Source organism: Tigriopus californicus, chromosome 7, assembly GCF_007210705.1.
Source record: "Tigriopus californicus strain San Diego chromosome 7, Tcal_SD_v2.1, whole genome shotgun sequence".
Lineage (NCBI taxonomy): Eukaryota > Metazoa > Arthropoda > Copepoda > Harpacticoida > Harpacticidae > Tigriopus > Tigriopus californicus.
This window is the reverse complement of record NC_081446.1, coordinates 7,512,224-7,524,458: the sequence shown is the minus strand read 5'-3', so window position 1 is coordinate 7,524,458 and position 12,235 is coordinate 7,512,224. Positions and strand designations below refer to the sequence as shown.

The following is a 12,235-nucleotide window of genomic DNA, read 5'->3' as shown; positions in this document are numbered from 1 at the left end:
AACCGAACGGGGTGATAATGGCGGTCTTTTCTCGATCTTCATTTGCCATTGGGATTTGGTGGTATGCTTTAACCAGGTCAATCTTGGAAAAAAATGTTGAACCAGCCAAATGAGCAGAGAAGTCGTGTATGTGTGGTAAGGGGTAGCGGTCAGGAACTGTCTGTGAATTTAGCAGCCGGTAATCGCCACACGGTCTCCACGAACCATTACTCTTAGGGACCATGTGTAGGGGTGAAGAATAAGGCGAGGAAAAATGCTAAATAATGTTGAGCTCAAGGAGCGCCTCGAATTCAGTTTTGGCGATATCATATTTCAACTGGGGTAACCTACGGGCTCGAGAAAAGAAAGGTTGACCCGACGTTGGAATGAAATGACGCACATTGTGAGAGGATGTAGAGGACGAAAATGTTGGTCTCAATAAAGCAGGATAACGGTTCAATAACGTTAGATATGGGCTGTGTTCAGCCGACGAGATTTGAGCCGAATTGTCAGAATGAATTGCAGCCACAGAGAGAGGAGTTGAAGAGAAAGAGCACGCTTCTATTAATCGTTTATTCTTCAGGTCCACAAGAAGGTCATTTGATCTCAAGAAATCGGCCCCTAAAATTGGAATAGAAACATTGGCAATAATAAAAGCCCACACGTAAATTGCTCCCAGGCCGATCTCAATTCGTTGTCTAGTGATGCCATACGTGGTTATGGGAGAACCATTGGCATTGACGAGATTGCCGGCCAAATTGGGGTTACCTCCGTCAGCAGGAGAAGTAACGAGGCGACGAGGAAGAAGCGACTTTGCAGCACCAAAATCCACCAGAAATCGACGACGAGAAATGGAATCAGCGACGAAGAAAAGGGAACATTGGGAAGTGTTCGAAGGAAAATGAAACGAGTCAACGAAGGATGAGGCTGCCGACAAGAATGGACGACAGCCAAAACTCAGTTTTTTGCTCGTCTCTCCGAAACTTCAATAGGTGGTCCCTGGCACTTGGCAAGGTCGAGACAGCGGTGTGCTTTCTTACCAAAACGGAAATGCAAGCGGCATAGATAGGGGGATGTCGGCTTGGATATAGTTGAGGCAATTGATGCAATACGCGACGACGAGGAGGACAAATTCAACGCTAACTCAAAAAAGTTATCCAAAGGCTCGTCAAGGTTTGTGGCCAAGGAGGATCGGGCATGGTCCGGGAAGGACCGCAGGAGTTTGTCCTTGATGAGATATTCACGAATGTCAGCTATACCTCCCAAAAGAGACTGTGATTGGGCGTACAATTCCGTTATGGGAAGGCTATCCGGAATTAGGTCCAAGAAAGTCGAGATCCTCTGTGCTGGCTTGGCGTTAAATATTTTGAATAGATCAGACTTAAGGGTATGGATCTGGATCCGAAGGTTGAGGCAGAAGCGTTGAGCTTGGAATTCTTGAAATGACATCCAGGCCTAAAGCCGCCACCACATGGTCGTACTTGGTACCAGATGTCGTTATGTTCCGAAGGCGAAATTGTGCCTCAGAAAGAAGGAATCATTTCTCAGGTTCATGGCTCCAGAATGGGGTAGTTTGACCGAAACAGCCGAGGTCATGTTTGTCGAATCCAACTTGACGGTTGCCATTTGATCGTGTTTAAACGTCGGGGTCACCAGTGTGGTTGTATACGACACAAGTCTCTAAGAACAACTGAGGGAGTCTCATGGTGAGCAATCAGGTGCTCGCCACAAACTTATCTCGCACAAAATTCTTATGTTCATAGATGGAAAGATTTTTGAACTTTGAACAATCAGAAATGACATGATCATGAGAACATAGAAAACAACGTTTAGTTAGAATGGGTTCACTGACGACATTAGTGGACGTACTTTTCAGAGTTCGTCGGACGTTTGAATCAGAATCTCGCAACGCCACTCTATGTCGGTTATCTCGGTGAACCTTTCTGAGGAGCATGAGCAGAATTCTGCCTCTTTTCTTTGGCTAGGTAATGATCTTGAGAAGTCATACCAAGAATTGAAATTGGCTTTGTCGAGTTTGCCCTCCAAGACTCTAACGATATAAGCCAACGATCCGTCTCCCACTGGACGATTCTTCTTCGCAGTAAGAAGGTGACCTTGAATATTGGCAGCAAAATCAGCCAAGCTATCAGGGTCATCCGCCTTAACGTTATCCAACTTTTCTAAAGCTCGCTGATGGGCATCCACAACCATATCTTGATCCCCATGAACTTGGCGAAGAGTTTGGAGAGCCTTAATATAGTCGTGATCGGAATTATCATAACCGGCTATAAATGACCTGCGTCTCTTAGACAACGACGCTTTCAACAAACCCATCTTTTCAGGTACGCTCTTCGAAGTATTGTGAATCAATGATTGAAACATGTTGCTCCACTTGGTAAAATGAAGAACGCCTCCATTGAACTGAGGCATCAATTGAACTCCTTCCACCGCTGAATCGACCACATCCCAAAGTAGGATTCGTCATCCAATCATCATGGTCAGATTGACCACGAATCCCAGACTGAGACGGTGCATGATCATTATTGTTTGCAACACGAACGGTGAATGGAATCATTTGAGGAGTCAGATTCAGAGGGGGAAGATCAGCACCCGAAGTATGAGCCATTCGGCTAATCAGACCACTCTGTGCCACAGGGCTTAGACCTGTGGTGTCTTCGCCCATGAAGTCTTGGGCTTGATCCCCCATTCCATGCGTGCCATCTGGAGCAACGTGTTTTCGCATTCTCTAATTCTTTAGTTGCGGCTTCAACCGCTCGTGAGGCCTTAGCCTTAGCTTCCATGAGACGAGTTCGTTCTTCGTCTCGATAGCGTTGTAGGCTCTGAATCTGAATCAAGGTCGTTATTTCGTCCAAGGTCTTGCTTAGACGATCTCCAAGCATCCCTAGACCTGTACGAGATGTGGGCGGGCGGCATCGAGATCTCTTACCAAATTAGAGATTTGTCTTGTTATGGATCGTTTCTTCCCAGCAATATTGAGCTTACACCCTTTCAGATCAAAAGGGGTATGGTCCGGTGAAGACGCCATAGCCATCGATTACTGATTTCTCGGATGTTAAAAGACAGTTATGGCCAAGACGTTTTCCACACACTATGTCACGGTTGGGAGTTTGACAGACTTGAAGGCCAACTTTCCTCGAAGGACCAACGAATGGGGCAAGGATTTCTCCTTGTCGACAACTGGTTTTTTGGTAATCTTCTAGCGCCTGCACTTGACTTGACACAATCAAGATGGACCATATAGCTTAAAACTCATATATTTCTGGGAAGCGTGCAATGGCGTCGATCAACTCATTCGTACTATTACTTTTCCATCGGTCAGCTCAACTCGTCATACCACTCTTTTTCCCCGACACGACTTTTTCCTCAGACAAGCATTCACATGTTTAAAGGGCATGAAAAGATAAGAGACATTAGACAAGAATCGTCAGAACAGTGTTTGAATAGATCATCTATGAGCTGCTCAGCGAAAAATACCTTGTTAAAAGTCAGGCATCTTGGAGCGTACTCTTGTGTTTCTACGTTTCTTTGTCCTCAGCAAAAGGAGGTACATAGAGGAGAATGAAAAGTACCATAAGGCTTCATTTCCCTGACGTCACTACTCAAAGTTAACACGGGTCACGTGACTTTAAAACAGAAAAGTAGGTAATTGTCTCTGAGTCTTCTCACAGCTCCTACAACTATGAAAGAGGCAGAAACGAATTTTGCAGTTTTTTGCACGATTTAGATACAATATGCATTGGCACTTGGAATACAAGGTAGACAAAGGATAATAATTTATATAATAAAGGAGATAATAATTTCATTTTTGAGTTTAGTTACTCTTTAACGGTTTATCACTTTCCTAATAATATGACTCTTTTTCCAACTACACCCTCGCACACACAGTGTCGAAAATATACAAACGTGCAACAGTTTCGTCGAAAAAGCCACTTTTGCTTTCCTTACGTCTTTCCAATGTTTAGTAAGTGAAAACATAATTGAGTAAATCGAGTGCGACTACCTCTTCTTGAAATTATTAAACGTTGACTTTATACCACCAATTCAACGCAATGTGAAGCCATTTCAAGGCTAGAGCTGGGCTGCTTGAATTCAGGGACAAAAACAAGAACAATATTAACAATAAGACCCAAGGGTACAATTGGAATTGTCCTCATCCTGTACCAATGAGTTGAGAAGCTGGGGTAGCACCAGTTTCAAAGCCGTTCTTTCCTGATTTTGCGACTACATCCTCATCTAAAAACCAATGCAGTACTAGAGAGAAAATTAGTGTTATCGGTTTTATCTCCATGACCACCTGGCTAAGTCAAAACCTTGTTGGTAGAATATGATTTTCCCTTTTCGCTATTCAAATTTTATGTTTTATTGCTATTATTTGCGAGAAAGAGCGAGACAATAAAAGGAAATGTCATATTCTGATGAGTCTTCTCATAGTCTGGTTCATCATTTGTCTGAGTTTTCCATCTTTTCCATCATCTTTTGTTTCTCAATAAACATTTGCCTCAAGGAGTTTAAGTGCACTTCTAAGTCTTCAAGTTTCATCTCCTTGCTGCTCTCTGAAGGATTTGCCGCAATTGCAGCAGTCACCATGGCAGCAGTGTCCGCTTGTTTCTGCCAAACATCAACCATTGCTTGAAGCTGTTCAATTCGATCATTTGCAGTCAATTCAATGACCTCCCACCGTTTAACATTGTGCTCGTGCTTTTGGTCAGGCTCATCGTGAAGGGTCATTTTTTGTGCTGCAGCATGAGCATTGTCCAAAACAGCCTTCATTTTTTCGGCATCTTGTTTCCATTTCTATATTATTGAATGAAGTTAGTACCATATTGTGATTGCAGATGAGAAACATCTTACCAGATTTTCTGCCAATGCCAACCTTGCTTCCTCTAGGTCCCGCGGTTTTTTTAAACCTGCATTCTTTTTTGCCTCGGCATCGACAATCCATGGTTCAAAGCGCTTGCAACCGCTGGTAAAATCGGCCAGATGTTTGATATCTTCACCAAATTTTTCTCCCTCAGTTTTAACTTCTGTCAGAAGCTGAGACAGAAATGATTTTACCTCTCCCAATCTTGTAACGTATGCCTGTAACAAAATTATTGAATTAGTATCTTGCCTTAATTTTTTTAACCTATTTAAAAATACCTACTTCAAAAGAACACTAATCTACCCCTATTCACATTTCCCCTAATTTTCTTGTGTCAAAACATGAAAGTGTCAAAAAAAGGCCAGAAAAGTTTCCCCTTCAAACTCAGATCATAAAAGGCCGTGAATGAAAACTTAAATGAAGAGAAATTACGTTTCTAAACTCCAAGAAATTGTTGGATAGTGCTGATATTTTGTCTTTAAATTTGATCTTTTGAAATCAAACATTTGGATCTCAATGCTACTTTTCTTACATTGGCTTTCCCCATGAATTTCATTAGTACCCTGTATAGAGCATGTCAATTGAATGATATTCAAGGAAAAAATATTTTCTATTGAAAAATATATAATTTGTAGCTGTTGTTGCTGTGATTGCAGTTAATGATCCTGAGGAGTAACTTCAGCCTTGTATGTAATCGTTAAGGCACAAACATTCACTAAGATGAGTTTGATTTGGATCCGGGACCCATGTAAACTCACTGTTTTGGAACGGAATTGAAGGTTCAAAATTTGCCCGTAATGGTACGCTGAACTCACAGTTGTACTCTCTTAATACAGGGCACTAAATTCCACTATTGACAATGCTTTTTAATCTTGATTTAGCCAACCTATCCAAAGCCCTCACTTACCAAGGCCTTACCATCAACCTGTTTTCGGTACAATATGTGTGTACAATATGCAGACCTGTTTATCTTGGCAGATTCAGTAGTGGAATTGCAAAATTGTTTTGGGGAGGGTTCGGAGTTCGGCCTCAAGCCCAAGTGCACTCGAGTCTTTAACCCGAATTTGAAGGAACTGGCAGGACTCAAGCCCGAAGTCGTAAAACTAATTCATCATTTTTTTCATTAGATTTCTTCAGCAAATATCCGCCATGTTTAGCCCGTAGAACGTGTGTGCCTTTGAAAGATTGAATTGGCCTAATTTAGTTTTGCAAAATCCAATTAAGTTTTTGGGCGGACCTCGGGGAGTATAGCAAATAGTTGGAACATGAAATTACTCATAAAAGTCTGACTTGTGCCGGACTCACCCCAACAGTATTAGTTGTGTCAAATTCACTTTCTCCACCTCGTTACGCAAATTTCTCTGCAATAAATCTGATAACTAACATCGGGTTTGATCAACGAGTGAACTAAACGAAACACACCTATCTTAGTCTACCTTTACACTTTAAACATAAAAATCACTTCTCTTTTTCTTCCACACTTTTTCTATTCGTCATCGTCCACATAACTTCCCGCAATGATCAAATATCAATCATCATGAACCTTTCAAAGCACAAATATTTCACCTAACCATCACCAAACTCAACCAAACATCTTAAATCTTCAATAGTCAAGACCAGAGCCAAGTTCGTGAATATCCTGGGGGCATACTAATAAGGTCAGATATCTCAAAAAAATCCTATTTAGTGTGGCTTCAAATTAAGACTGGAATCTATTCCCATGATTCTGTGAAGGCTGGAGCCGCCGTTTTCTTTATCTAAATTCTACTAAATTTACTAAATGAGAAGAGATTACTTCTCCAAATTCGCCGTTTTCACCATTAATGAATCAATCACTAGTTATGAAGGTGTAAAGTGTTGGCAGATTTTAATGGCCCACCCAATATGCTCTTTAAACAAAAAATACCTCGATATTTGTAGTGAAACTTTTTGGACGTGTTCGACTTTTTGCAAACCTGCTGAACTCAATGGATTATTGTCAACCACAGGTTCAACAAATTTCAGTCTTGAAGTTTGACAATTTTTTTTAACGTTTGATAAAAAAGTTGCTTGTACACTTAAAATAGTCATTGTAATAAGTGACACAGTCAAATGTATCGTAATATTTCAAAGACATTACCAGGTAGTGAAACTCTTCAAGTTTAAGAAAAAATGCTCGGAAGTTTTAAATCCGAATTATTAATTCGAAGTTTTCAAGAAATATCTCTGAAAATGAAAGAATACTATTGATTTTCATGCTGTCCAAGAGAGCTCATCATTTGTCTCATATTAGTGCAATAACTAAGCATCTGCTAAATAGATATTGATGAAATTTCATGTCAGTGATAAACTAGGGGTATTAATTGTTTGACTAGTCTTTGAATTGTGACACTTAATAATGTATTTTAAGTGATTTAGTATTCTAACATGAGCTACTTTGCTCATTTAACACATTTTTTAAAGAACGGTAGGCATCACTATGCACGGTGTTCAAAAAGTCTTATCAAGTTTCCAGAGATATTCCCAAACACAACTTGGCATTTATATACCTCAGAAAGTCGGAAGCATCTTAAATTTTCTTGCTTTATAGTATTGTTGTCTACATAAAAAACCTACATGCCTAAAAACATTAAAAAACCTACATGCCTAAAAACATTAAAAAACCTACATGCCTAAAAACATTATAAAAACCTACATGCCTAAAAACATTATAAAAAGCTAAGTTATCAAAAAACTATTCAATGAAAATTGGGAGCACGCTTAGTTAGCACTTGATTAAAAATTACGAAATCATCTATTACACCACAACTTAGTAACATGGGATTTAATGGTATAAATTTCATCGTTTTATCCCTAAAATGCGCCAGTTATATCTTAATTCAATTTCCCACAGAATTAATATTAATTTTCGATATCGCAAAAACAAAAGACTATTTTTTCTTTTTCTTGCATAATCTGAAATTCATTCAAAACGTCATACAACCATATTTAAAACCCACAAAAAACAGATTTTAGAAAATTCATTTTAGAACCACCTAAAAGACACTTCATTGGGTGATCACTGAAAACTTCACAAAAATCAATCAACCCTGGGAGAAGCTAATTTTAATCAGTTTCCACAAAGTCTGCAGAAACGACAAAATCTAAAACATTATCTGTTGTATGTATTGTCCTCAGAATTCAAGTGAATGCGTAACTAAGCAGACTCATGATGACTGAGAAACACATTTACTAAGACTACACTTTTCGTGCGTTTAAAGTGATATTATATAGCATTTTGAGCTATTGTGAGACTATGCAAGAAAAAGAAAAATAATCTTTCATTTTTGTGATATTGAAAATCGATGAAAAATCTTTGGGAAATTGAATTAAGGTATAATACATGGGGCTAAAAACGATGAAATTTGGACCATTAAATTCCATGTAACTTGGTAGTGGTGTAATAAATAATATCATAAGTTATAATCAATAACTGTATCATATGATTAATATATAGATATATAAATAATAAGATTATATATAACTTATAACTAAGTGTGCTCCAAGTTTTGCATAGGTTTTTGAAAATTTTAGTTTTTATAATGTTCTTAGGGATATAATTTTTTTATGTGGGCTAGAACATTATGAAACAATAAAACGAAAGTTGTTCCCTATGACTTTCTGAGGTAGGAAAATGCTTAGACGTGTTTGGGTATTTCCTTCAAAACTGTTTAGGGTAATTTTACCATTGTGTATGTTATGAGACTGGTTAGTGTAAGAAAACCGTCTTTTGGCCAACAAATGTTTTTATCTATCAAGATTTTTAGATGCAACACAAACCAAAAGATGGTATAGGATGGTCTAAGGGCTATTACTTGCAAATTATCAAAAAATCAATGAAAATAAGAATAGGGTAGGGGCTCTTCAGCTTCGAAAATTTATCATTTTCGGAGGGTGACTAATTTTGCTTTTGCCCAATTTTATAACGGAGTTCAGTATGGTGAAATCTTGGTTTCCTTTAATCTTAATAATTTTTTTTCGTTCGATAAAAGATAATTCAATTAAAAGAAGCCAAGATGTTTTATGCAATCATCGTAGAGGCAATTTGGGGTTTTCAATATAAAGGTAGTCATCAAAGGCATAAGAAATCTGAGGACTTTGCTTTTGCCCAATTTTATAACGGAGTTCAGTATGGTGAAATCTTGGTTTCCTTTAATCTTAATAAATTTTTTTCGTTCGATAAAAGATAATTCAATTAAAAGAAGCCAAGATGTTTTATGCAATCATCGTAGAGGCAATTTGGGGTTTTCAATATAAAGGTAGTCATCAAAGGCATAAGAAATCTGAGGACATTGGTAGGAAATTATGAAGCAGCTGAATAATTTTTCCCCCTCACCGAGAGTGTAATGCAAATAGAATTCTGGTTGTGGTTGATTGTGAATCTACCACCAAACGTCCTGTTATAATAACATTTTTGGACTTTTGAACATCCAAAACTTTGACCTTGAAATGTTTACTTTGAGACGGATTGTTTGCTTGTCTCTGTTTGTCTGCACTTTCAACTCATGGCAGTCTTGCTTTCATAAAGTATCCCATTTGTGACGCAACGCGGCCGAATTCCAACAAATACGTTTGTAAATTCACTCCCCTTTTTGCGACTCGTTAATAGTATCATGAATCTAAAGCAGAAACTCACTCACCTCTGATTCAGGGGACTGTTCATTTGCTTCTGTTGGCTTAAGCTGATCCCATTCGTCTTCATGTTTTTGGTGCTTATCTAGATGAACCTCTATGTCAGATTGGAGCTCCATTGTGTACATTACACGCTCCTCCGGTAAGAGTGGTTTCGTTGGTTCCAGCAGTTCATTCATTCTATTCCGACCTTCTTTATTCCAATCTTCCAGTTCACCAAGTTGAACGTTGAAGGTCTTAAGACGCTTAATGAACTCATTGATGTTTTGCAACTTTTGGTCAATTCTATCCAGTATGGTCATACGCGTTTGCAAAGCCTTGACCTAAAATGACAAGGGCTTGATGTCGTTTCAGATGGTTTCATTTTAGACTTCTTACCTCATCCAACATTTGACTTTTTTTGGTCTCCCCGGTGAACATCGACAGAATTTCATTTGTGCTTTTCAGCACTCCGAAAGTACTTTCAATATCTTTTCTCATGACGTTTGAATCTTCAAGCCTCTTGGCATAATCAGAGCCAGCTGAGCTGAGGTCAAAAATTTTATGTGTTGCCTGAAATTCCTCATCTGCTGAGTTCAGCTTGACTGACATTGAGTCTCTTGTTTTTTCGTATCGATCCCAAGCGGTTAAGTTTTCTATAAACCAATGTATAAAGATGACATCGAAAGAGAATACTATTTTATTAGACTTTTTACTTGCCTTTAAGTGCTCTTAGTCGTTCAGTCGCGCTAGATTGGGCAGTTTCCCAAAGCGTTTTCATCTTGTTGACGTGCCCCTCTAGAAACTTTGGCGATTTTGGGTCAATCAAAATTTTTTCTCCCTTAGATAACTGATCGAGCACCGATTTTCTTTTCTTATCCATATGATCCATGCACTTTTCATGTTTTTCGATATGATCTTCTGTTTCTGTAGCAGAGTTAGAAACGATGTCTTTGCAAGATTTACTGCGAACATCCTCCATAAATTCCATGTAGGGTGCAAGCTCGTCAGTAAATTGATATGCCTTCCATAGGCAATCAACAGCTTTTTTTGTATCGTCAATGCGTGGCATTATTTCATCAAATCTGAAAATATGAGCTCTCTTGAAAATCATTAATGAGTCGGCTTTCAGGGTTGGTGATCATCGAAGAAAAATATGATATTGAATAAAATATAATATTTCCGTCAAACTCAATCGTTTTTAGGCTTCATTTGATATGATTTCTTTCAGAATTGGCTTTTAAAATCCTTGATGCATTAAAAGCGTCCAAAATATTTTGAACACTAATAACTTTTCCATGATTTCAAAATACTCCTTAAGGGCGATTAAAAAGCAATGGAAATGACAATGACAAACCTGTTTAATAAAGCTTGTAATTTTTTTGACTCTTCGTCTTGTTCGTTGGGCCTATCAGATAATAATGTATCCTTGGTTACCGTCAACCACTCTTTCGTGTCTGGTTGTTCAAGATTTCTTGCCAAACCCTGAAAAAATGAAGAACGAGGGGTGATGCTTCAAGAAATGGAGGACAGCAAACATGATCTGTTCTGAATGATGACAATAATATTAAAACCCTTACCGAAAAAACCTCTTTGACCTTTTTGAACTCATTCGATGTATACATTTTATCCGCCAAAACCGCTGCCATTGCTTTGTCGGTCTTGTCCATCAGCTCAATTAGCTTGGATGATCGTGATTCATATACATCCTTTATAAAGGAAAAATTTTCTTGCCAAAATGTCATGTTGAAAGGATGTGCCTTCTCGAAGTTCAAACACTAACAAGATTGCTTCCATGTTATAGTCAAGGTCATTTCCTTTCTCTTTATCATTTACACTACGGATCGCTCTAAATCTGGAAACTAAAGGTATCACAAAGATCCAACTACTTTTTCAATTAGCTAACTGCTGCACGTGATTTTTTCGTGCAAGGATTGTCAATCCTCTCAATGCAGATTACGCAATTTTTAAATGAAGTTGTGAAACAAACAATTTTATAGTTATTCTACATTCCCTTCATGTTTTGGCATCTTGGCCCCTTTTCAAAAGAAAGCAGGGAACACAAGCAAGTGACCTAGCAATGAAGATGTTGTTTACTCACAAAAAGAACTAAACCTACTCGCCGGAATGCCGAATGCATTTAAACAGAAAATTGAATGAGTAGAAAATGATAGTTCGTATCTAGTTTCCCCATCTTTGAAGAACTTGAATCAAACTTTCATTCATTGTTGAGATAAAAATAAGATTAAGTCTTGTACGACTTCAATACCTTGATTCGATAAACTAACGCTTCAATTGCGGAAATTAAATTGAGAATTTTCAATTAAATTATTTTAAGTAAACAAGGGATTTTTTCAAATCATGAAGAAATCGAACTTGAGTTTTGATAACTACATTATTGTAAGGTGTAACAAGTAGCAAATGATAACAAGTTACAAAACTTGCCAATGTTTCGAATATTGCCTGTCAACTTCATGTTGCCAACATACATCTAGATTGAAACAAACTCAAACACGTTTTCAGAATCCGTGACCATTTTTTCAAGGCACTTATCCAAATTGAACATTCTAATCATGTGCAGTAGGCGCTTAAAGAAAAAGCAAAATCGAATTACCAAATCTTCCAAGTCTCACCGAATTTTACCTGGTATCAACAATGATTCCTGAAATTTTCAAACTTTCCCGCCACTACTGCCAGCCAGCGAATTTTTTTTCTGAAATTGGGCCCTTTTGGCCATTTTTTGCT

At 38.2% G+C, this 12,235-nt stretch overlaps 1 protein-coding gene across 1 annotated transcript; it reads right to left on the bottom strand.

The window, feature by feature from the left end:
• Positions 1-4,335: 4,335 nt before the first annotated feature.
• On the bottom strand, positions 4,336-11,309 carry LOC131883783 (myosin-11-like). The gene is made up of 7 exons (XM_059231342.1): positions 11,071-11,309; positions 10,848-10,975; positions 10,211-10,575; positions 9,890-10,146; positions 9,520-9,834; positions 4,852-5,079; positions 4,336-4,794 (listed from the first exon to the last, which is right to left on the bottom strand). Exons 1-7 carry the CDS (start codon positions 11,233-11,235, stop codon positions 4,441-4,443), a joined length of 1,812 nt encoding a protein of 603 aa, XP_059087325.1. The 5' UTR covers positions 11,236-11,309; the 3' UTR covers positions 4,336-4,440.
• Positions 11,310-12,235: the final 926 nt, after the last annotated feature.